Raw genomic sequence first — 26,480 nt, forward strand, 5'->3', positions numbered from 1 at the left:
TTGCCCAGGACAGGGTTGGATGGCGAATGCTGGTGAGTGGCCTATGTTCCTTCACGAGGAGTAACAGGCGTAAGTAAGTATAGACAAATTACTAGATCACTTGCGACATCCTGTATGACCACTTAATTTGTATTTGCTGTTACTGCTCATATAAACATCAATGATGGAAAAAAAGCACAAGATGAATAGGATATTAAATATTGAACGGATGGAAAAATAAATCTATATACAATATAACTATATCCTCTACTTCTAGTTGTGTAATATTAGATATCCAACCAACACAAGTTCCTATGGGTTAAGAGTTCGAACGGAATGAATAACAATTTCTAACAAGGATTATCCGTTTACTTATAATGAAGTAAAGACATATACGTTCAGCTTTAAGCCCCACTATTTCATGATTAGTGATACTACACAAATGCTAGGGGCAAAACAGATGGAGTAAGGTTCGAACCTGAGCACCGTTTAGCCGAAAGTCAATCAATAACTCAAAGTGACTTGATCAGAGCATCATACATCATCATAGTTTAACCAATGTAAATATGAAACACCGCCTGTAGCTCTTCTAAGGTTACTAACGATCCCAAGTCAGGGTAAAGGAAGAATGTTGGGCATGGGATCAACAACCCCAACCCGTAGAAGTCAACCTTGCTTAAAAAACGCTAACCAGAAAAAAAAGTTCAAACCATTTAAACTCTGCCCTATAAGTTGAAGGATCTCCACTCAAAAGAATCATGGTGCCTCATGGTGAAAGCCGAGATTCTTCGGAAGTCACGAGGTCGATACCCCTTCAAACAACCAGACCAACAACTCATATAGAGGTACATGGAATGTTCGGACGATGTGGGAGACCGGGCGGACTAATCAAATAGCTGTGCAAACGAGGAGATATAACTTGGTGGTGCTCGGAATCAGTGGAACCCACTGGACAGAAAAGGTTAGATTAGCGAGAGATGCTGTTGTACTCTAATCACGAAGAAAATGATCCGCACACACAGGGAGTTACTCTGATGCTGTTCAGAGAAGCCCGAAAAGCACCCATAGGACGGGAATCTCATGGACCCAGGATCAGCAAAGCATCCTTCAAAATAAAGGAGGGAATCACAATGAATGCTATCCAGTGTTATACACCCACCAATGTTATCAATGATGACGATAAAGACCAGTTTTATGAGGGGCTGCAGTCGCTTGTAGAGAAGTGCCCAGGAAAGGACCCTACTATCTTAATGGGAGACCTAAACGCAAAAGCCGGAATGAAAAACATCGGATATGAAGATATCATGGGACGACACGGACACAGTTGTGACAGTTCAACTAATGTCAATGACCTCAACACTAAACCCAGTCTAAAAGCTGAACTCGTAAGACAAACGTTCTATCTGTATCTAACAAGTATTATGAACAATTTAAAGAAATCTTTTTCAAGAAGAGATCCAATGTGACTTGTAGTGACATTCAAGACGCGCATTTCATTTATAACTGGATGTAATTGGGTCTTGGTGTTGATGTTTATTTCAGAACTCGAAGCTAGTGCCTTTCGCTCTGAATGTCAACGAATTGTCCACTTAGAAATTGAGTTTAAATAGCCACTGGGTTGTGCAGCAAGAATCAACCATAGTCCAGTTGTAAAGGATTGAATCTTCTTTTCCAGCCACTCCTATTTCTGCTCAAACATATTTGTAATTGATGGCAATACGAAGATGATCTGCTCAGGATACACATATGCCAAAAAGTAACTAATCAATTGCAATCTTTAGCACCGACAATGAAGAAAAATAAACGCAGAATATTAAGCAATTGTCTTATTGTATTTCATAACATTAAAAAGAAAAGAAAGTAATTGTACATTATTTTGCAAAATTTAAACTTAATATTCATTTCTCCAAATTTAAATTCTAAAGAATAAAAAAAAGAAGGATAGTAAATCAATTGTAATCATCTTTTAATTTACGAGGTAGACCAGATAATGAACTTGTGAATGCCGGTTTACGTTTACGTGCACCAACATTGACTGTACTTGCAGATGTAGTTGAACTAGCGGTAGTAATAGAAATATTAGTAGTAGCAGAAGTAGAAGTACACACTGGTAATGATGATGTTTGTGGTGTTATAACAGTTGAAGTTGTTTCTCGAGACTGAAAGTGAACTGGATTAGATAAAACTACAGATGAATGATGTGTTGATGATGAGAACGAATACTCATTATTATTATTACTATTATTATTATTATTATTATTATTATTATCTGTAATCATTGTTACATCTTTCGATAAAATATCCCCATCAGATTGTATTACACTACACGGTATCATAGGATCGGCTGACATGCTATTAACACATGTTGAATTAGCTGATATTGCTAAAGTAGTAAGCGAAGAATTCGAAGACGATGTAGCTGTGCAAGATATTGATGATGTTAACGAAGATACTGATGATACAAACGAAGGATTGAAAATAGTTGTATTAGTAGTGGTAGTGATCGAACAATTTATACATAACCATTGTTGTTTGGGTGTTGACATTAATATTAATGGTTGATGACATAATTGGTGATATAATGAACCACATTTAATGCACTCCACTAGTACATTTGCATTCAGTGTTTTATTGTCCGGTTCTAATTGTGGTTGTTGTGACAGACGACCACATAGACGACATACAAGATCTGCGACTAGACTTGCAGCCAATAAACGTGCATTATTATTATTATTAGTAGTAGTAGTATTAGTATTAAAACTAGAATTATCTTGAGTTGATTTTGTCAACGCACCAATAACTGTAACAACAGAAGAAAGTGATGGTGGCTGTAGTGATACTGATGACACTGTAGGAATATAAGTAGTTGGAGTAGTAATAATGGTACTAGTAGTAGTAGTGTTCACAGTAGGAGGATTCATCACTTTCCCAGTGGCCATTTGTTTATCTTCACTTAAAGGCAGAGTAACAGCAACAGTATTAGCAGACGTGGTGGTATTGATAGCCAAGGAAGACGAAATCGACGCGGTTTCATTATCTGTAAATGTAAGATCTATAATAGGATTAGATAAATTAGAATGCATTGGAATGTTATTAGTTGTTCCAGTGTTGCCTATCACTGAATCCGTTGTTATTTCTTGATTATCATCATTTATTGAAGAAATAGTACATAGTCGAATTGTTGTATTACTAAAATCTAGAAACAGTTAAATACATACATGTGTTATGAAAACACACAAGTACGTACTTTTTACATTAAATTGATGTGATTGAATAACTAGATACAAGTTTTTATAGTAGGGTTTAAATCATATTTTTTGTACGAGAACACGTTGTTTGCAACTGAATGATTACTGGGTGGTGAGTGACCAATTTTATGTTTGCCAAGTCCTTTTTTACTGCTAGTAGTCCATGCGATGTATTCAATAGAATACAAACAGTGCTCGAGGAATAGATAAACATGACATTGGCCGCTCACTTCTCTTTGGTTAATCAGTTGTACATATCTCAGTCAAACAACGGGCCATTCGCCGTACAAGTAGTTTACTAGTAATATCTCACATTGTAAAACTGGGCGACACGAGCTCAAACCTATCCGAGAGCATCAGTTCCCCCAAGATTGCAAGTATGTCCTATTGACGAGTTCCAGTTAGCACGGAACCTAGGTACAGAATTTCCTGTCAACTACCTTTAACCACGTTACATCTAAAGAGAGGACTACTTTTAGTACCTGGTTATTGCCGACATGGAGATAAGTGAAACGCATTTTTAGCCTAAAACCCACCATAACTGATAATTTAACCCTTCAATCCGAAAGGTTTGATAAAACGATTGTGTAATCTTATTGTAAGTTAAACTCATTTAATTATTTTTTAAATAAAGATTTCTCTATTCAACTTAGAGTTATACCTTTTTCTGTGCATATGAAATCTGATGGTACTATCCAGCTGACCAAAAGAAAGTAGGTGAAACGACGTTTAGACTAGTGATTTAACCAGAGTGCTTTATCTACACTTTATCATCACTCACTGGAGTTCAAGAGAATTGACTAGTTTGCTGCTTTCAGAGATATATTTAAATGTTACTTTTGTATACCACTGCGATGACATTGTCTAAAAGGAAAGATAACGAGACCATCGTTCCTCCATGTAACGAAACCAATAAAATCATACTTGGTAATTAAATATAGAAATAAGTCCCTCCTCTATTGACGATCGTTACCAAAAATACTTCACCGTTCATAGTGTAAGACTAGATAAGATAAGAATTAGTTTCTAAAAAAATAAGTGGCTACCGATTTTTAAGTAATGTACACTATCTTTTATATCTTGAAGAGAGCTTTAACAATACTAAAAAAACAATTCTTACCCTCTTAGTGTTTTTGACGGATTCCAAGAAACAATAAAACTATACTATACAATCAAACATAAACGACGCTAATCTAGAACGGTTATATCATTCCGATACAGGACTTCAAAGAGAAGCGAGAGATTCAATACAAAATCGAGTAAAAAAATTTTAAGTTTCGCATCGAATACGATAAATTCCTAATAGTGAATTAGAATTTTCATGATAGAGAATTTTCGAAACATTTACTAATATATGTTATCAAGAAAGACAACAAAAGCTTGATAACTAGGCCATGAAGCTCAAAAAAATAGCAAAGCACCTTCGAAATCCTCATTTTACGCTACAAATATTCGTCACCATATCAACAACAAAGACTACCATTGAAATCAATAAACATTAATTCGATAATGAAAAATCAAAAGAAAAAAAGACGAAATACACTTCAAGATTACAACATACCAACTGACTCGATTGATAATGTATTATCTAACTGGTTTAAAGATCGTTGTGCCGTATTATTTTTTGACACTATCGGAGTATTCGATATGGAACTGTTGTTGGGTGTCGATGAAGCAACGTCAAAAATATTGAAAAATGCCACTTTATTACGTTTATTTGCACGATTTGTAGTTGAATTTGAAGAATGCGTGGTAGTTCCAATCACTGGTGAAGTAGGTATACCAGAAGTAATATTATTATTAGTGGTAGCAGTAGTAGTGGAACTTATAATTTGATCAGGGTTAGAGGTGGATGTAGTAGTAAACATTGAAGTTCCACTACTATTCGTATTCATTGAACTCATAGATTCATTCGTAACTATGTTATTACTGGTTGTTGTACAAATGGACGAAGACGTAGATTGGCTTGGATCATTCACGGATTGTGCTACACGAGTTCGTTGCGTAGAATGAGTAGAAGTGGATGTATCTCGCTAGATTAGGATATATAAATATGAGGGGAAGTTGAAGATATAATAAATTACATAAACAGGTGATTTTCTAAAGAAAATCGCTAAAAAAAATGGAAGATTTCCAAAAATATTAGTAGACATCGATGAAATAAGGATAATTCACTGAAGTAATAACTTTGATACATTTAGTTTCGTATATTATCTTGAAGAGAGCTCTATCTCTCTTTGAGATAATAACCTTGATTTTCATATCACTGTAGCGCAAGTGAAATCGATATATTGTGAATATATGGACGAATAATTAGCACAGAACAATTAGTATTTAAATATGATCAAAAGTTGTAAGCAACTTACATCATTTGATTCATAATTTGTAGTAATACACTCCTGAGGTTCACGTAGAGCTTCAGCAATAGTCATATGTACAACTTGTGCTTCATTTTCACAAGCTTCTTTATAAAATTTACGCAGTTTATCACGATCACTAGACTTTTTTGAATGTACAAGACGAAGAGCTTTAATTAACCAAGCTTCTATAATTGGTGTAGTAGTATGTGAATATTGTGGATTTAAGGCCATAGCTAGAAAATATTAAAATAATCAAAATATTCACTTACTAATATATATTTCAGTAGTTTGAAAAATCTAAATAAAAACACTTTGGAAAATAGGAATGGTATTTATTTGTGCACAGCCATTAGATTTTTCCTAAGTTTTAGTACAGAAAATGCATTTTTTATCATTATTGTTATTATTATCAAAGAATAAATTCATAGAAAAAGTTATGTAACGTAAAAATACATTCAGTGAATATATTTATAAAATTGAACTGGAAATATTAAAATAAACATGATGAATTAATCATCTCCTTGAATAATTTCTTCTATACGACGAATAAATTTTACGCGTATCTCATTGATTTGATCACCACGTAATTGATCTTGAACAAATCGAGCCTCAACTTCAAGTTGTACCTTAAATAAGATTGTGCATAAAATATAAAAATTAAATTACAAAAATAAACTATGAAAATAAATTAAAAGCTTTCAAGGTCCAGGTTTTGTGCTAATTGATATTCGTCAGAAAAGCGTATACTTATCCTTAGGTGAACTGCTCCCTGAGGCATTTGAACCTACTACTGTTCAGTATCGAAAATATTATCACGAAATGAATTGGGCCTCAATTAACTTACTGTAGGAATGAGATATGTATGGTGATCAATTATTGAGTAGTAATCAATACCATGTTTTACTGGACCTCAGTGATAGCGAAATTGCATTTTTCATGTTGCAGTATGGTCAATAATCTAAGATAACTCAACATCGCAAACCCTATGTTTTTGATTTTAGGTGGTTAGAGGATGTGGATGGAAATTGAGTGTACTTATTTATTTAAATGGGTGAATAAGGGAAGCAAACTTTTCGTACGTTAGTATTTAATAAATTAAGGATTCAATATGTCATTAAATGTAGTGTTACAATCGTAAAACCAGTTTAATCTACTGGGCTTTAAAAATTTTAATGTCTAATTGTTAAAGTAACAAAGTTAACCACACAGTAATATTACATGAGACCTTGCATTTTGTATGATGTTATCAGGTGTTTATAATGAGAAACGAAGTGCTGAATTTAGAGAATATCAGTAAAGTTAAACAATAAAAAACACTGGAGTGTACTGTACTTAATTCTTAATTGCAGCATGCAGTTAACAAAGTTTTTTGTTGCACGTTAATTAACAATATCCCAATTTTATGGAAAAAAATACATCCATCATAATATTGAACGTAGCATCATTCAGTACGTGTTCGTATATTTAGCTTTGAGTCACACTTTATGTGTGAGAGTTAGGGTTACTAATTGGTTTCCCAAACCGTTAAGGATGAGGGGACTCGAACCTGAGACCAAGTGGTTGAGCTGACCTGCTTCGGTCTGGGCACCCGGGCAGTATCACAGCCCACACACAAATATGATGAACTGTCGATAATTATGGGAAATACTTTTCTTGCTCCAATTAACAATCAACCGATTCACATTATTATTATTATTGCTATTATTATCATTATTATTATTATTATTATTATTTACTACGTCATTTATTCACTCTCTTTTATTCTCACTCTGTCTATCCTTATTTTTCGACTTATACAGCAGCTCGCCTATGGTGGAAACTCGGCTCTATCTAAACGTTCTCGAATAGAGACGTTATCAGATATGGCTCAGAATAGAAGCCAGAAGCGATCCTGTTGTAACCTTCTTTTACTTTCTTCATAAAAATTGGTTGCTTCTTCCTTAACTGAAAGATCTCTTTTGATTGTACGTTTCTGTTTCCCCCGCTATCGTTATTATTACACTACCTTACACTAATCTGTTCGTTATCATTCTTTTTTTACGCTCCTTACCTTTTTTTCCTTCTCTTTGAATTCTCATTGTTTTGTGTGGCGCATATATATTTGGTGCCCTCTTGTACCAATATTTATGTGTTCAAATAAATAAATAATAAATAACCTCTTGGGCTGAGTTACTGTAAATATTATAAACGATAAGCATCGAAGAGAACTACCCAGCCAATTTAATAGTATTGATCTGTCCAACTAGATTTACGTAACTTGTGTGTGATTAGGATAACCAAACTTAAGAAGTTAAATTCTTTCCGATACACTAATGATGAACTCATGTATACATGAACACAAACCCTACTCACTGTTTTTATAATATTCCGTCATGGTTTCCGACTGAAACTAAAGGCATGTAACTCTTGTGATCTAGTATTACGATCAACTATATTGATAAGATAAATATTTGTATTGCTTCGACTTGGTTTTCGTTAATAATTTATCTGCATATATAGTGACTACGTTAGTGGAAAAGAAACTTATTGCAAAAACACCAAGTGTGTCAGTCACTAATGCTAACATCTAATGAGTAAGGGATCTAAATGAAGAGTATCACACTGTATATTACTTCAGTGCATGCTGAATTGTCGAGATTCATAGGAAGAAAAATAGGTGACCAAAAATACTTACGTTGTAAATTACAGATTTATGAACAAGTATTTTGTTTAAAGTTCAGAAATTTACTCATTAATATGAACCCGAGCCTCTTAAACGGAATCAAACTCAGGACACTCAAGCCTAATAAGGAATGTGTTACATTTACACTGAAAATTAATGACCCACATGAAATAGAGTTCACTAGTCATTCAATCGAAAGCAACGTGGAACCCGGTACAGATGTGTATCGATCCCAGTCATCATACTGTATTAGCATAATGAGATGTAATTAACAAGATAAATGCGAAGATAAAAAGTAAAAGTATCTGCGCCATGACAGCTAATTTTGAGCTATATCACTCAACGTCTTCAATCACTGGTTATAATGATTGCTCTGACCCCAACCAACAAGTCCATATCTAAGTATATTGCTCATGGACCGATTTTAAGTCATGGTTTGGCAGTCCCTATCTTTTTTTTAACGTATTCTTATATATATATAAACACATGTATATATCTTACATTATGCAAAGCACCACGTATCGCACCAGCCAATACGTTGGAATAAAGTAGGTTTTGATGTTCAGCAGGAAGATCAACAAATTCTGTCAATGGATTATTCTCCAATACAAGACTGAATTCATCACCAGCTGAACTGAATTTACAAATAGTTGGAGTTATGCCTAAAAAGATTTTGAAGCCCTAAAACAGGAAAGATAAATTGAAAAAATGCAACCAGTAAGTTTAAGTCACAGATAACAGCAGTCTTAGTAGCGGAATATATAGCGCAGATTCTATTTTGTATACTAGTGTAGGTTTGAATATTAAACAATATAAACTATATATCTACAGACTCCTTGGTTTTCCTGTTTTTTTTTAACGAAAACTATCAACCCTCCAACTTATGCATATGACTTATTAAGTTGAAATCCAATATTTGCTCACTATCTGTTTTATCTCGTAAAAAATTATAGTCTGCTTAACAGAACGCTTTATTGATTGATGATTTAATGCCAACATCCCAACTAGGTGTAATTTACACCGTAAGAAACTGAAGCTTGATTGCAGAAAATTTGAGCTATTATCTAATATATTTCGTCCACTTTCTAATTCTCGAATTATGCAGCGACTCATATCTTTTGATAAGTCTTGCAACTCAAATTTAAACCCGGTCTACAAATTTATCAGAAATTAAGCGATCTAAAAAGTTATATTCACTAACTCATTTGATGTTTCAAGTGACATCGTAATTCTTTTTGAATACAAAGCTTGTTTTGCTGCCTAGTTGGCTTTGATGTATCAGTTCATCCAATGGTTAGTGCCGGTAATTCAGTCTCGTGAGTAACTAATGGTTGACTAGGTGTTACAATAGTCGATCATCATCTGTCGGTCAGAATTTTATTCGCCAATGCTAACAACCTTAGAAGATATCATCCATCAATAAAGTATAAAACTGTTCTTTTCTGCAACATAGGGTCAATTCTCACGTCCTGAAAGCAGTTAAAGCCTTTATCAACTTGTTGGTCTAAGATACTCACAAGATGAAGTGAGAACAAACACATAAACAAGCGAGAACTGTCTTGTTATTTGCTTACTTTTACGACTGCTTCAGCGGTTTCTTTGAAATCGTTACAACGACCAGGATTCCCACGCGCTAAGTAGTCTTCAACCAACTTTAGACCAATATTAAATCCGCTAATTGAGGACAATTACATCTAATAAGATGAATTAGGCGGCTTACATTTTGTCCAACTGTTCATTAATTTCTGCATCTGTATCGAAATCTCTAACAATATTAGCAACAAGAGCACCATATGTCAAAGTGAACAATTCAGCTGTCTATCGATTTTTTAGATACATCAAGTTTTACTTAAAAATCATACCACTCTTTTAGATTCCAATCCACGCGACTGACGGGCCATTTTTATCTAACCAGTAGTTTCCTTCACTCAGAATTTAAGAAAAAGAAAACGAACATTATTGTGAAGTGACAGAAAAATGTTGATAACTTGTATTTGCAGAAAGTCAGATATACGTATTTTAGGTGGATTTTATTTTTTATAATCACTAAAGTGTGTCCGTGCGTTTCGAAACATTAAATTTCATCGTTTTTGTGGATTGACACCTGTTTTACTTGGTAATACCTTTGTATGGATAAAAATATGGACGAAGTCGGTGAGACCATAACTGATGGGCGACCCTTGAACGAAACTAAAGTTACCCTGAGAATGCCATCACTAACTAGCATTAGCTATAATGCCAAAAAGCTCTTTAGACAAATGGGTAGGACTCTAATTTATGGACGAGCCAATCAGAAGCGTTTAGGGAATTTCAAGGTCACGGCGCTAAGTTCAGTGCGAGATACTCACATTCGATCGTTTTACAGCAGATTTTAGAGAATAGGTGATCGTTGAGAGACTACAGCAGATGGGACTATTAAGAAGTTCCTGTGTCTGTGACTGCGGCAATTAAATGACCGCAGCACGGTGTGCAGACTGTCGCGATGACATTGTATTTCGTTGTACTATATGTTGTAGAAAAAGATCTGCTCGAACTGGCACTTTTTTTGCCCGGTCACGGCTAAGGCTAAGACAAACCATGATAATCGTTGCAAATTGGATCATAAAGTCTCCAGTAACATTAGCTGCGGCTATACCGATGATTGGAAAGCGTATAGATGCCTCTCAAGACTTGGTTTTGTGCATCATGTGGTGGTGCACAAACGTCATTTCTTTGATCCAACGACGGGGGGTCCATACAAACAACAATGAGGGCATGTGGTCTAGGCTGAAGTATTCTTTAAGACCCTACCACGGCTCCAGAGGACGATTATTATGGAGTCATATGGACGAGTTCTTATACCGCATGCACTATGATTTCAAAACTTCTGAACCTATATCAAACCTCAACAAGTTCTTAAATAATGTAAAAGAAGAATATCCATTGTAATTCATCACTTTTTTATTATATATTTTCACTTCATACTAACTCTCTTCTGATTGGCTAATGTCCTCAAGGTCACTTAAAAATTCGTTCAAAGGTCGTCCATAAAGTAGAGTTTCACCGACAAATGCATAAATAGATTTCGAACAAAATAATCCAAGAATGGGTACGTTGTATCTGGTCAGTCCACTCATAAACTGGTCTCGCCCCGCTAACTACTTTGTTTTACGTATTATCTGAAGTTGGTGTCCTTATTACTCAAAATTAGCCCAGTCTCCCTACCAAATATACATTTTTAGGTATATTAAAAAATATGCATGTGGTTGTTCAGCCAGATGTATATTCCCTTACAAAAAGAATATAAATAATTATCCTTACAAACAACTAGTAACCTCTTATTACTGACTAACAACAATAAAAAAAGGCGAAGTTTATTGAGATGAAGAATAATTATTTTGCCACAGATAACTTCGATTTATAAAGTTAGTTTACTTGTGACTTTCAAGCTTAATAGTTACTTTAGCGATAGGAAATGTTACCAGCAATTTAGAAACAAGTATTTCCCAGTGTTAAGATAATTTAAATGGGAAATCCCTTTCCTAAGTTCGACAAGTGACCTAGAGAGCACAAAAGCCGCCAATACTCAACCGTCTATTTTAAGAACAGAAGGTCAAGTGACCTACAGTTAATCCCAACGATTTCTAGTGCTGCAAATATTATTCGTTCCTTCGAACATGTTGACAGCGGCTTTTCTTTTATTTGCTGTCGACATCGACATATAGTTCAGTTAATAGTTTCGAACTGCAAAATGACCTGGAGAAACTTTCTGTATGGTCTAAAATTTGGCATTTGCCGATAAATACTTCCAAGTGCATTATGATGCACGATGGTCACCCATATACATATTCATATACATTGAATAACAGTGACCTGTCTGTTGTCCATACATACAATGATTTAAGCGTTATCGTTAGCCAAGACTTAAAAATTACTGCACAGTGCCATGCGTCGGCTGCCAAAGGTTGTAGAACCCTATGGTCAGTATGTTGAGTCTTTAGCCATGTCGATGCTAAAAACTAGATAAACAACCTATATCCCTTGTCACAGAGAAAAACCATATTTTTTTATCTATTCAGACTGGATGTTAGATAGCGGTTCCAGATTTCTAACTGCGTGCAATAAGTTTTACTTATCCACGAGTGTATAGTATAAGAATCAGACGTCGAACGTAGACATTTAGGCCTTCACCATTCAATACTATAAGAAACTACTCTGAAATTCTTAGTAATAGATTGCATAGACAAATGAGATACTATTAATAAATCACGATCCAGTATACAGCAATTAACATTGTTCTAGGATAGGACAAACAAACTGTCTTCGTAAGATAGTTGAACTCATTCCAGAATATACACTTTGTGTTTCAAACTGATACTTGGTATTCAATTCCTGTATCCTCACTGTAATCTTGCATAACCTGAACATGCCTACATAGGGGTTCCCTAAATCTCGTAAGATTCCTCAGCAAAATCAGAAAACAACTAGAAGCGGCAGCTACCCAGTCGCCTATGGTTCTGAGATCACTACCTACAATAACATAAAGACCCTAATAGACAGTAACCCTGAACAAGAGCATTGCATCCATTGCGTAGTAATTTATACCACTAGGTTGACCAATTCGTCACACTACACTTTCGCGAAAGATTACTGCAAAAAACAACTAGACTAATCTACTCAGTTGGATGACAATAATTTGTTCTCAAATGACAGTCTGTCACATACGGTATGTTAGTTTACAGGCATGATCAAAGTGTTAGTGAACATACAGTCTTCACTGTGGTGGATTACTCAGTTTGTTTGATATTTTATAAGGCCCATAGATCATAAAAGTATGGGGTATAATAATTCTCGCATATGAATGCGCGCTTTACGGAGATTGCGTTGAGACGTGAAACTGACAGTTGGGAGTGAATCCACGCAAATTTGAGTGCTCCTATAAATCTTACGATCTGATTGTGCATAAATCATTGTGAATAGTTGTTACAGAAGGAACTAAAAACATTTAGCTTATAAATCACTTACATATTCAATACCATCAACTTGACTGCGTTTCGAATATATTTGTTTTATAAACTTTTCAATTTGTTTATTTGTAGCTTTGACTTCGGGCATTTTCGGTTTTAAACTGTTCTAGATTTGGTGTCTCTGAAATTTTGCTCCATAAACCCAATAATTGAACGTCTGTTGTTTAGCCCCCATAACAGTTATCCAGATAATATATTTGGTTTGATTGATTATGATTTACGACCAAACCGTATGTACCTAAAACGGAATTTGGTTCACTTGTTCTTTAAGTCGAAGATTAGGAGTGCGAACGGGTACCATGCCTAAACAACAGATCAAACGAAAACTTAGGGACTGAAATTCTAGTTTAAACTCCTGGGCGGATATCTGTGCTGCACTTAGTATCATTCCACAGAACAAAACCAGGCTGAATCGAGTATTTTCCCGAGTTACACTTCAAGCTGTTGATAAAACTAAAATCACGACATGTGTGCAAAAACCTTTGCTCAATACTTGGGATTTAAGAAGTGACTCCCCTGGTGTTCACCGTAGTGGATCCGTCAATACTAAGAGATATGAAATTCCGCTCGACACGAATAAAGAAAGTTTAACACTCAGAGAAAACTTGAATTACACTGAAGGCAACGAACGTTTGTAGAATTATGATCTAGTTTGGTATTAACACACTTGTCTTTGTTGTTTGTAAAATAATCCTGATGCCGAATTTGTTTTTGATTTGACAGCCTAGCACAAAAAGCTCGACTCGTCCTATCGCGGCAACCGGTGATACATGTTTAGCACTTCTGAAAGATACAGTTGGACCGGAGGTAGAATAAAATATTTAATTGGAATGAGGATAAGTTTCATAGAATTCTCATGCTCGCCATGTCAAGCCATGCTATACCGAACAAATGTTCCCGCATTCAACATTCTCTATCTTTACCAAGGGTTACATGTTTAATGTCAATCTTCTAATTAATTATATGTTCGGCTTCGAGTGGTTAGGAATCAATACAACGACAAGCCAAATTACTCCGCCAGTAACAAATGCTAAGTTCCAGAGTATACTAGCGGAATTTCTAAACCCAACCAAATCCAACCCTCAACCTTCGAAAAGTAACCTAAACATAAGTCGAAAATCAAGTGGCAAATGCGTTATTTCTTCCAGAAATGAATATAATACAACAACCGACAGTAACTTTCGTGGTTTGGGATACAACTAGAAGAAAGATCGAGAATTGTGAAACCCACTAGCAGAGACGAACTCTAGTTTGAAACTAAAACGGCGACAAATACCTATTAAAGGTGGTTGGATTTGTTATTATACAACCAGGGCGATGCCTCAAACTTGCGTCCGTAAAAATATGAGAAAAATGATACTTACTAAAGAAATTTGCAAATAAAATGAAACAAATATATGATACAACTTAAAAACTGACGGGGATATTCAACAACAAAGAAACAGACGGGCAAAACGCTTTGAGGAACTCTAGAATAGACCAGCTCCACGGAACGCGTTATGTTCACTCGACATATTTTCTTCAGATTGGCAAGGAGTTTCATCAGAAATATGTGAATCATTAGGAAAAGTCATACCTGGTACAATAACATGAGAATTCTGATAAATCGATTAGTTAGAAACTGTTGTCTCGCAAGAATTCTGAGTTTCATTTAACTCTGAACTGCTATATGACTCTACACTGTCTATTGCAATCGTTGATAAAGATAAACCATCATTATAAATACTCGACTTCGTAGAATCAGAATCACAAGACTTAATATTAGTTGCAATAAGATGAACATCAGTATTACAAACTGACTGAATATGTCCAATATCACCACATTTAAAACACTTAGAATTACGAAATTTACATGAATTAAAAGAGTGGAACTTGCCACAAGACAAACACTAACCAAACTTATGCCCATCTTCGTGAAATGCATCGCAACTCCTCAATGGATTATCTGCATAACCTTGAGTATGCACTGGCTTGGGATGACGAAATGCAGTGGTATTTTTATTTCCTCATGAATCATTTCAGGAAATCTTCCTTTATTGCTTTCGAAATTTGTATACCGAACCTAGTCTAGCAGTAGTTCCTTGAGAGCTGTATAAGGAAGCGAAATGGGCTTTTCCGGCATAGCCAGAGTTTTTAATAAGCTGTATGCTTCTTTTCCAATGAATATGAGGAAATGTGCTACAATATTAACGTCCTCATCATCTTCCTTGGTCATAACCCAGATTTCGAACCTTTCAAAGTAATCCTCAAAAGCCTCAGAAGTTGGATGAATATCTAACTTTTCAATCGCAGGCTCCATCGCGACGCCAGTATAATATTTGAATTATAGTACGAACTAAGAATCTCAGAAATAACGCAATTGAATCAAGAATTAAGACAAAAGCACAAACGGACGTATTGTATTTGGAATTTTAAATCGAGTAGTCAACAAGTACAAAAGGATCATTAGTTCGTTCAAACACCACAATAACTCAAAATGTTTACGTTTATTCCAAACAAATTCAAGCAGTCACAATCAGTGTATTCAAAACTGAAATCGATACAAAGAAAGAGAATCACAAGGTTGAAAGCATGTTTGTCCATACTTACTGACCAATCACACTTGCATTCGCCATCACACACGTAAAACTGAACACTCATGGGATCGTATGGATATGATCTGGTTTGGGATTATTGTGTGGTTAGGAGCTAATAACACAAGTTCGCAGTCTTTCGTTACGAAGAGAAAACTGTCGAAGTGTTCTACAAATAGACATTAAGTTATATGACTGATTAACAGTTTTCCATGTAGTCGGAGAGAAGCCGATATGGTCAGAATAATAAGGCCTAAATATCTGAGAAGGAACTATGCCGATATATGTATTGACAAACTCATTTACATAAGCTAATGACAAGTTGAATTCACCAGGACTAGTTTAGTAAAACGCCTTGGCTGCTCCCGTCGAATAATACTGGGATGAAATGTAACCTTATCCCAAAGCATGCGTTCAAAGAAATGCTCTGGTTTACTGTTATATCTAGGGCCTACGTTCTTGATAATACCATGTACTACTTGAGCACTCGAACGCTAGAACCCTTCAAGTCGTAAATGAGAAGACGGAGGACGAGTAACAAGAAATGCTATTCTAAACAGTGTCAAACATGGTACAAAACTCCCAGGTATTTATAATTTTTAGTAAAGGCAAAATCAACATTATATTCATCCAATTCGTATACTTCGGTTTTTTAGAATTTGTCCAATAGGTAAGCTACGCGTCGAGTTTCTGAAATGTTCTTCTAAATGATAATTGGATGGAACGTCTTCGGCTCTTTCTGAGCTTCTTAGAGATTCTTCGAGTTTATACATGAACCGTCCTCACATTTACGAAAGCTCTTCGAAATGATATTAATTATCAAATTTTATCATCTTGCAGACTCTAGGAGTAATCTGTGCCGGAGACAACCAAAAGTCCAGAAGGAATTATCAGGTGAATAGAAGTCAGTATTTTCTATATAGTGACCAGCACCTAGAAATTTCTATGACAGCGATTAATATAGGTCCTACAAAAAGCCCCTTAAATTTGGTCATGATTCTCTACGGTGAAACTTATACAGTATCGCTATCCCAGGGGAAGACTTTACTTTTAGAGATAGTTACAGCTTATTTAGTTGGCTGTTGTAAGATTAGGCTTGATAATATTATGTTTGAACACAGACCGAACACCTATACTTAAAGCACCTGTTTTACATATGCTATAAGAGTCAACTGTAGAGGTAAATAAATCCCCAAAATAAATTGCTTTGTAGGTTTTCGACATTGGATGCTGACCATATGTTTTAGTGGACTCATCTAGCTGAAGGTGCTCGGTCATGCATCCGCAACAGATCACGTGTGGTAACGCTGCGCTCAACATCTACTGCAATCGCTAGCCAGATTAGATCAGAGAATTCCGATATATTGGTTATTGCCAAATACACTCTTCCGATCTCCTCGACTCTGTCTTTTGATTTCTCTCGATGGGTACAGAATATACTAGATGTTGCTGGTAAAAGCGTTGTCAAACACTGAATACCTGTGTCATCTTCACAACAAAAGTTTTTAGACTACTTCACTTCATAAAACACACTAATTTTCGCCCGCTTGAGCTTAACCGTCAAAAGTTTTCGATCGTTCCTCCTCGCTTTGTCAACAATTTTTGTCGAAGTGTACATTTTATGTTGAGATCGGTATCCATTTGAATAAGGATGTGAGAAAAATAGAGTTGTACTACTACTGTCTTGGAACAAACAATATGGGAACTGCCTATATATCAAGGGTTCGGAAGATGGTTATATCCTGTAGAGGGCAATAAAATTCAGTCACAACACCAAAGTTCAGAGCAGCATTCGCTACAGTGAGGCCGAGGATATCAGGTTAGGCTGTATATTTGTTTTCTACTACTTGAAAGTAGTCAACTCTTGAACTCGTACATATCCCCAAGTGACTCAATAAAATTTTGCGGAGTCACTCAGGCGAAAACCTTCGATCTTCCAGGGAACATAAATTAATTTGACGGACTTTCCTCTACATGTTTTATTATACTAAAACATCTTGAGAAATTATTTCTCCAAAATAATAATCAGAAAACACACCGCTTCCGAATAAACCATCCACTTCGCGTATTACCATGCAAAATCATTCTAAAGTGCTAAGTGTTCTTCTTTTCACATAAGCCTGAGTAAAAAATTCTGATCAAGAGTAATTTTTAATCAGGAGGGAGTTTGAGGTAGTCAAGGTCATTTTTTGATTTTGTTAATACTCGTTTTGCTTCACTCTCGGTGAAATACGTGTACTGATCAAAGCTATTTGTGACTGAATCCTTACCGAACATCTTACTAGCCCAATTGTTCCAAAATACTAATGGTAGTAAGCCTTAATAAACCGAATAATAGCATCTCCAAGCTACTTGGTGTGCAAATTAGTTGTGAACTTACGAATGTCACTAATCTAAGTCCTTCATGTGATAATTTTCGTTGGTATTTAAAGGTACGAACGTTCGAATTATGATCTCGACCTGACAACGAATAGGTAAAGTGCGGGAACTGCGGCGAAAATACTCATGATTACGTATACATTAACAGTGTAGTAAGTTGGCGAGCCTATGTGGTCTAATAATTTCAGGAAAAGACACCAATTCAAGACAGTCGCGGGGATGCGAATTTAGTAATCCGGTGTAAATTTTGTAAACGAGTTTCAAATGCTGGTATGCAGTCTGTTTATATGTTGTGCATCTTTCAAACTTCAAGGCATGAGATTCAAAAAGAGGTTTATAATTCACTGACTGCTTATTGCTGAGTGGAACTTATGTCCCAGCAAAAGCTCATCGGCTTGTTCCACTTGTGGTCCACGTAAATACTTATTGTAAAGCGACTTGGTGGATGGCTACCACAGTACACATTTCTTGCCATTTCTCACTTAGACCACCGTACCATAGTTTTTGATAAATCGTTCCATTGAGTTGATAGTGAAATCTTAAGCTTTCAATGTTAGCACTCCGACCCTATCCCACGTAAATGTTATACACATGTAAATTACGTAGTAGTTTTTAACTTTAGTGATTTATTCAGTTATTCTGGAATCCACAACAACCCTATCCACACTTGTGCCAAGCTATGACCAAACATCGACTCAGAGACCACATTTTATGATGACTTGAATATAGACATGACTTCGTGATGTCAATGGGGCTTGTTGTAACAGGGAATGTTTCTTTTAAAAACTACATGTAGCGTAAGTCCAAACATGATAAAACATAAAGCAGTGCTGTTTAGCCCTTTATTTTTCTTACAGTTGTTGCTACGTTTTTGGTAACTAGCGTAGTTGTACTGTTGGATTCCTGAAATTCTGCTGGATAGACGAAATAGATTTTGAAGCCACAACTCATTGTTTTATAGTCAACAGCCTTTCCAGAGAAAGTAAAGCAACTCATTAATCATATAAATATCCATTTATTCAGCCTTGAATCGCAATATGTAAGTGTTAGTAACACTCCGACTGATGTTATTAAAAGCATGTTTGTATGTAAAGGCAACCAGTTACAAATCATGTACTATAACCACTAAGTCATCGTTTTACAATAGTCTGAAATACTAACCTGGTTTTCTAAATCTTTTAAGCCAGTTAAACTTTGCAAATACCTCCAGGTGTATGCAATATGACTACCGGCTTCCATAAAGTTTGGTCAGTTTGTTCTCAACTCAATTTTAGTTAAGGACCAATGAAACATCTCGAATCATGGGCCGGTAAATGCTTTTTAAATAAATCTGCTTTTTGCTCAATCATTTAAGCGGCTATTTACCGCCTATTTTGCATTTAGTATAATATAGACTAACATTTTTTATGTATAAGACTGCAGTCATTAAGACAGGTTGTTTCCATGTTCCCAAATTTCAGATATTATTCCTGGTAGCATACTTCCATACTCACTTGACGATTCTGGTCATTTCAAAACCATTGCAAAATTTGACTGTCGTGGTTTAGAATTTACTGAGTTTTCTCCTCGTTGTGGTTGGTCTGCTTCAAGTGTCAACTCCGATGCGGTTTTTGATGACATCTCATTAACGGATGAGGTAAAACAGTACAGTGCAATTAATATTATATTTAGTTCCAATACCAATGAAAATGATCCTAATTATTTATTATAAAGTTTATTAACATGTTACTAGGTCCGCCATACCCACTATAACTGTCTGTAAACATCAAATGTTTTTGTATGTACTACTTTTTCCATGTTGATTGCCTACTCGCCTCAAAGAGAAGCAACAACTTTAGTCTCGCTGGTAGCTACGGTGAGGTGCACGTTGTGTAAACACGTATGTCTGCTACTGTTACTTCAGTTGACTACCGCATGTAATTAATTTCTTGATTATTTCTTAGACCAACCACTTATTTACGTGTAATTTCTAATCTGATGGACGTAAATAGTTTGTATTCACTAAAAACGGATCCTTAACTTACGGACAACGTAAAAATATTAAGCTCACGTTTTTTATGCATCTAACCACATTCCCAGTTCATTTCGTTCCGTAGCACTGCTTGTAATAAAAGTTTAGAAACAGTTTTTGACTGTATTTAAATGAACTAGTGTACGTTCTAAATTTACTTTCTAATCTTACATTCTTATTTCATTATTCGTGATTTTCTACCCTGTTTACTCTAAATTTCATCCATCAGCACTTAACGTGTTATATGGTGATTTTATCGAGTTCATGATTGCAGCTTCAGGTTAACTAATTTGCATCTTAATTTGTGCAAATAATCCTGTATGCCTTATGAGCAACATTGAAAAATGTTTTTATGCCGTAGCTATGTAGTTGATGTTTTGTACAAGTACCTAGTCTACCTAATTTTAAACTCACCAATACTTTATGAGGTTGGATACCTGTCGTTTTTTACTTCGATCATTTAATACCTACCTCATAATCGTGGTGATATTTATGCCTGTAATAAGATATAAAGTGCACCTAAAGTTTCACATTTTATCATTATCGTTGTAAGATAGTTAATTGTGGACAAAAATATGAAAAAAATACTAAGTTATTACACCGAATTTCGGTTTGATTACTCATCGAAATGTCCGTCGTTGATCAGAAACTTTATTCATCACATCTCTACAAAGATATTGTTACTTAGTGTCCAAAGGTAGCTTAAAGTACTTGTTGTGTGACCCGTTTTGTTTTGGCGATATGTACCAAAGGTTTTCATATATTAATGAATAAATAATGCTTTGAACATATTCCATCCACAAAAGTCATATTTCGTTGTAAGCTTATTTTGAAGCATAATGGAAGTGACAGTGTGACACAATGGTGATTATTGTTTAATATAGGATTCTTCTATGCCGCTGAGTTAAGAACGATAAAAACATACGAAGTAAATTTAGAACGACAGTAAATTCACGCCAATCGCTACGAAGCAGCAGCAAGATATTTCTTGTGAATGACTATCATATATTTATGAGGTTGGCTTCAGTGTTCACTGTCTTAGATGAAGAACTTATTGCCTATCAGTGAAAAAACACCAGATAGTCTCCCACACTAAAATACTTCAAGTGATTTTGAAATTGCTACTTGGTGACTATTAATCGGGTACACTTTGATTTGTGTAAAACATACAAATTCTGGTGTTATAAGGTGACAACAGTGACAATCTACAAGTGTTAGGCGTTACTTGTTTTAAAGCTTTCAAGGAGTCTTCGATGGTAACACTCGCCTCTAAGGGTTAAGATTGAACCAAGAATGACTGTTTATTAACTCATTTGCTAAGTACAAATCCGTATACTTGACTATTAGGCAGATTTTAAGCGTAAGGGCTGGTGATACTATCTGGTTACCCAAACTGAAGTAGATGTGATGAGGTTAGAACCTGTGGCGTAATGGTTAAAAGTAGGAGACCCTAACTTTTGGATCACCGGATTATCGAAAATGCTAACTTTTAAACCATTAGTTTAGGTCTGTATGATATTTCCAAACTAATCTAAATTAAAACGAAAAGTAATTGCAAATTGACAGCAAAACAATTTCCTAAAAATTAACTTGTAAAAAAGAAAAATTATTTAAGGGAATTATCGTTTCCAATAATTTTTTCATCAGTCTCTACTCAGTTATAAATCCAAAACTTATCATTTTTGTGTCACAATAGATAAAATATCAAAGTTGGATTAATCCATGTTATAAATTGAAAATACCAAACTTCGGGTCTATTGAGTCTTAAATGATACAAATTACTGACAAAACAAAGTAACATCATTGTTAATGTTGAACAAAGATTATACATAAAAGGTAAGGAAAATTAGGGCTTGATTAAACTGACGAATTCTAACCAATAATATATTGTAACAAAAAAGAAATGATAATTTCAGATTGATAACTGTGTAAAGCCTAATGATAGTTATTGAAGACTATTGTTCACTCTAATACTCCGTCTTTATAAATACTCTATGGGAATTTTGAAATTGATACATAAACTTATGAAATTAAAGAAATAATTACGTTTTTGACATTTATTACTGTTATTGTGTTTGCATTCACTCATTAATTCCTTTTTTTGTTTCCAGATTTGGTGTGATTATGATGAGAAAGGTAAATGTGAAGTCAGCATACAAAATTTTCAAAGTCAAATAATTAAATTGAAATGTTAATAACTGAATATTTATGATCTGTTCACCTTCCTGTTTGTATTATGTATATTATTATTTCGATAATTGTTTTATATTATTATTGAAAAATAAAATACTCGTTCTGTTTTTGCCTAAATTATTGATATAAATTTATTCATTTTAAACTTATGATATCAATGGAGTTCCAAAGAATTTCAATATCTTTTTATGACAGGAATAAAATTAATTCGACTTGTTATAAGAAAATAAAGATGACCGCTGTAAAATATTTATTAGATATCAAAACTAAATTTAATAATTATAACCCAGAACTACCACATAAAATGTAACACATATACATCGATTCAAGTTGATATACTACTTTAGTATAGTGAGATGAAATTATTTCAAGATAAATCCCAGAGTAGTAGAAGTAGTAGTAATATTGAGATGGTGGAGAAGATTTGTAGCTCAGGTGGATGATTTTGGTGGAGTTTTGTTCTCAGCTCAGAGAACAAAACTCCACCAAAGTAATAATATTGGTAGTAGCAGTAGGGAAGATGAAGTATAAAAAACAAAATGTATGAAGGGATTTTTTGATTTGGTTTCAAAAGGAAGACAAGGAGTGAATGCACCAATGCCATTGAACACAATTCTAAGGCTTTTCCCAAAGTATGACCTTTGGTTACAGTATTTATGCGGACTTGAAATAGTTAGTCTCCACGTATTAATGTTTCTGAGCCCGATTGTCAGTGACATAATTGACTGTTGACATGTTTTGGTTTGGCTACCCCTAGCTTTCTTCCAGCCTACATTAGAAAACGCCCGTTGAGGTAGGCAGTGATTTGGAATATGTGGTACATAATCCAGCCACTCCAGTTGGTGCAGTTTTACTAGCTCTTCGACTTATTTATCATCTTTACTTAGTACCCTAACCTCAGCGTTGCTCACTCAGTGGTTCCTATCTTAGAAGAATGTCACCCCAAATTAATCCATAACCAAGTGTTATTTTATCCTAACAACTATGAATAAGTTTATTGATAGGGGTTTGAATTATCCCATTGCTGGTATTTAGGACTGAATGTTGGGTCTGTTGACATTGTGCATCCTGTGCTGATTGGCTTGGTGTGATTCATCTTGTCCTGAATGTCGACAATTGGATAATTCAAACACTAATAATGGTACAAACATCATTCACCTTGAACGGTTTAGTGGTTATATGGATTTGGTATCTCATCGGAAAACACATCTTTTAAGTCGAAATGTGCTGGGTTCAAGAGCCGATGCGGACATCAAGACTAAGGTGCATGGACTCGCGGGATCGTGGATGCGCACTGCTGAGGAGTCCCATACTAGGACGAAACGGTCGTCCAGTGCTTCCAGGTTTTCCATGGTGGTCTAGCTTCAATTGACTCATGATTTCAATCAGTGAAATTCCTAAAATCTCCACAAAACTCTTGATAATAATAAATTTATCAAATTAGGCGTCTATTTAAATTTTAGTTAATTAAATATTTATTCATTCATCAATAATTGAAGGATTATATGAAAGGTTAACTTATTATTATAGATTTGAATTTATTGATCTATCTTAATTAAATCGAAAAATGATTTGTTGTAAAATAAAAGACCATCAATGAAATGATCAGGTTCTATGTTTGTTATATTGAGTTAATTAGGAATGAAAACAACGCTATCAGAGAAAAAAATTAAAGAGGACTTTCTTTCTAAAAAAAAGTGAGTAGGAGTTGTGATAACTAAACAATAAATATGTTGATATTCAGTAGCTGGAAGAAGTCGACTTGATAAAGTTCGGTTTTGATGATTAGTCAACAGTGTAAAGTTTTAAACATAAGATATGCCAAGTTCTTTCAAAGTGATGATGTGAAATGTTGACATTCACTGTAAAAAACAAAACAAAACTGAGCTTATCAGGCGTTATAACGGAACGAATATTAGAAAAGCTTAAATTGGTTTTTCGAATTATGATTAATTGTAATTTCGCTGTATAATCACCGAGTAACTAGATTACTATGTATATGTATTCTATTTATCGTGAGCTTTCAGTTAATTTGTTGGCTACGGTTACACGATTTACTACTTGTTGTCAGTCTATCACTCAAAATCTCCCTTACTCATGACCACTTTTTGGTTTATTCGTGTTTCATTCTTATTTACCATGTGAAGTCTGGTATGTCTGTATATAAACCTCGTCTGACTGATAGTAAAAACTAGTTGTTACTTCTGGACTCAAGATTGAGCATAGATGGGATCTAATTAGTAGTGGACCGATAGGGGCCTAGCTGCCGTCTTAGGGTCAATGGTGCTGGTCGAGTGTGTAATTGGTCAAGTCAAAGACACTAAGCTATTGAGTAGATAACAGAATGAACTAGAATTCTGACTGGTGACTTGGCACGTGGTATTGTTCAGTGTGCTTCAAGATATAGAAATTAGATGCTATAAATTTGACATACTGTAAGATTCTTTTGGTTCATGCACTATGAAAAAGTACATAGTATTGCATTATGATGATTAGTTATTGTATAACATGCCTTGAAAAAAGACTAATCAGTGATTAGAACCAGAGAATAATATCGATTAACATACCAATGCCTCTTTGATAACTAACTGACTATGCTAGTTATTGAGAGTTATTCAACATGGAATCACACACAAGTCCAAATACTAATTCACACATAAATTTAAAATGTTTCTGATCTAACTATTCATTTTTTTAAAATAAAAAATATATATATAAACGAAACAAGTGAGAAATTCACTAAAAGAGAAGTGGTTTACCGACTGAAGCGCTTATCTGTCGACTGCTGAGTTATAGATTTGAGTCTATTGTTTCACCTACTTTGATGTGGTTAATTAGCTGCATAATATCACTGGCTCCTGTAAAATAAAGTGTGGCTTAAAACTAAGTACACGAATTTGCATCTGATACATGATTCATGTTCAATTTTGTTATTCACAAGAAAATACCGAAAGTCAACAAGAATGAGAATACATGGAATTTTCAACCCGAAAATGTTTTGACGATAAAATACACAAGCGCTGTTTAAAGATTTGATGAAAACTATTTTGAACTGTATTGATGTCACCTGTTATCTACATGTAAGGCACCAAGAAAGTGACGTCATTACCAAAAGACAAAGAATAACCATAATTCCTATGGCAAGTGATATCATTTCCATATTGGTGACTGTCCAAGTGTATTTTGTTCATCATTTGGGATTCGATTTAACAATAGGAATTCTTTTTATGAATTTTATCATAATTCACATTGATAATAGTCGTTGAAAATAAAAACTAAAGAACTTGCGTAAAAATTGGAAGATTATCAATTTAAATCTGAACAAGATATTTATGAGATAATACTGTAATGAACAGACTTGGATAGGGTAAGCCAATCTATTGTGTTAATCAACATCACACACTGCATTAGTAAAGTATGAAAACAACACATTGAATACACCATTTGAACATCGTCATATTTTTTCTTACAAACCCCATCATTTTTCAATTCCTGTTACTACTCCGACTGCTTTTGTTTTCCTTTCTCTTCTCACTTTCCTCTTCCGTCAGTAGGAATACACCTTCCGATTCCTGATACATACTTCTTATATCTGTCCGTATACGTAGCACACGCCACAATACAAGAAACTGATCTTTATCGTTGATAATTCACCTAATCAAGGGTTTACACACGTGTTACACATTTTGGATGAAAATAACCTACATATCTATGATCCTATTATGAAATTTTCATATGATAATAAAATAAAGAATATTATTTTCAAAAAACCACTGGTTTTATCAACCCGTTTCTCAGAAAACACAGAACTTACAGAGGCAATTCAGGATACACACATCCACCTATTCGGGACTCGTAAACTGAATGTGTCTGTGGTGATGCCCAAAAGGGAACTCGAACCCAACATCTTTTTCTTTAAACGCCCATGGCGTGGTCTACTTAGTTTGGTGTAAACATCAAGACTGGGACGCAGACACATCTAGCTCACGAGTCACGAATAAGACAGAACAAGAGTACTGGATTTCAGTGTTAGCCACATCCTACATGTTTTATAAAATCTTGTGACGTA

At 34.8% G+C, this 26,480-nt stretch overlaps 2 protein-coding genes across 4 annotated transcripts; one reads left to right on the forward strand and one right to left on the reverse strand.

The window, feature by feature from the left end:
* Positions 1-1,928: 1,928 nt before the first annotated feature.
* On the reverse strand, positions 1,929-19,446 carry TRAPPC3 (Trafficking protein particle complex subunit 3; the record flags this gene model as incomplete). Of its 2 annotated transcripts, XM_012937580.1 has the most annotated exons (7): positions 1,929-3,175; positions 4,789-5,260; positions 5,594-5,820; positions 8,864-8,930; positions 9,824-9,923; positions 9,970-10,067; positions 19,369-19,446. In XM_012937580.1, 7 exons carry the CDS (start codon positions 19,444-19,446, stop codon positions 1,929-1,931), a joined length of 2,289 nt encoding a protein of 762 aa, XP_012793034.1. The 2 variants fall into 2 exon arrangements, with proteins under 2 accessions (XP_012793034.1, XP_051065517.1); XM_051216886.1 differs by lacking the exons at positions 1,929-3,175; positions 4,789-5,260; positions 5,594-5,820; positions 19,369-19,446 and adding exons at positions 5,899-6,213; positions 10,112-10,176; positions 11,664-11,819 and having other exon boundaries at positions 8,751-8,930.
* On the forward strand, positions 17,854-26,129 carry MS3_00008555 (uncharacterized protein). Of its 2 annotated transcripts, none has more exons than XM_051216888.1 (6): positions 17,854-18,260; positions 18,303-18,359; positions 18,396-18,477; positions 19,668-19,843; positions 22,330-22,354; positions 25,966-26,129. In XM_051216888.1, exons 1-6 carry the CDS (start codon positions 18,135-18,137, stop codon positions 26,055-26,057), a joined length of 558 nt encoding a protein of 185 aa, XP_051065519.1. In that variant the 5' UTR covers positions 17,854-18,134; the 3' UTR covers positions 26,058-26,129. The 2 variants fall into 2 exon arrangements, with proteins under 2 accessions (XP_051065519.1, XP_051065518.1); XM_051216887.1 differs by lacking the exon at positions 25,966-26,129 and having other exon boundaries at positions 17,854-18,140; positions 18,177-18,260; positions 22,330-23,494.
* The last annotated feature ends 351 nt before the right edge of the window (positions 26,130-26,480 follow it).

Source organism: Schistosoma haematobium, chromosome 6, assembly GCF_000699445.3.
Source record: "Schistosoma haematobium chromosome 6, whole genome shotgun sequence".
Taxonomy (NCBI): Eukaryota; Metazoa; Platyhelminthes; class Trematoda; order Strigeidida; family Schistosomatidae; genus Schistosoma; species Schistosoma haematobium.

What these genes read in the sequence shown, in the direction of transcription:
- MS3_00008555 (XM_051216888.1), top strand. Translation starts at nt 18,135, where the DNA reads ATGGTAGTAAGCCTTAATAAACCGAATAATAGCATCTCCAAGCTACTT. An exon ending in TAAACGAGTTTCAAATGCTG is followed by an intron (nt 18,478 to 19,667) that starts GTATGCAGTCTG and finishes CCCAAATTTCAG; the next exon opens with ATATTATTCCTGGTAGCATA. An exon ending in ACATCTCATTAACGGATGAG is followed by an intron (nt 19,844 to 22,329) that starts GTAAAACAGTAC and finishes TTTTGTTTCCAG; the next exon opens with ATTTGGTGTGATTATGATGA.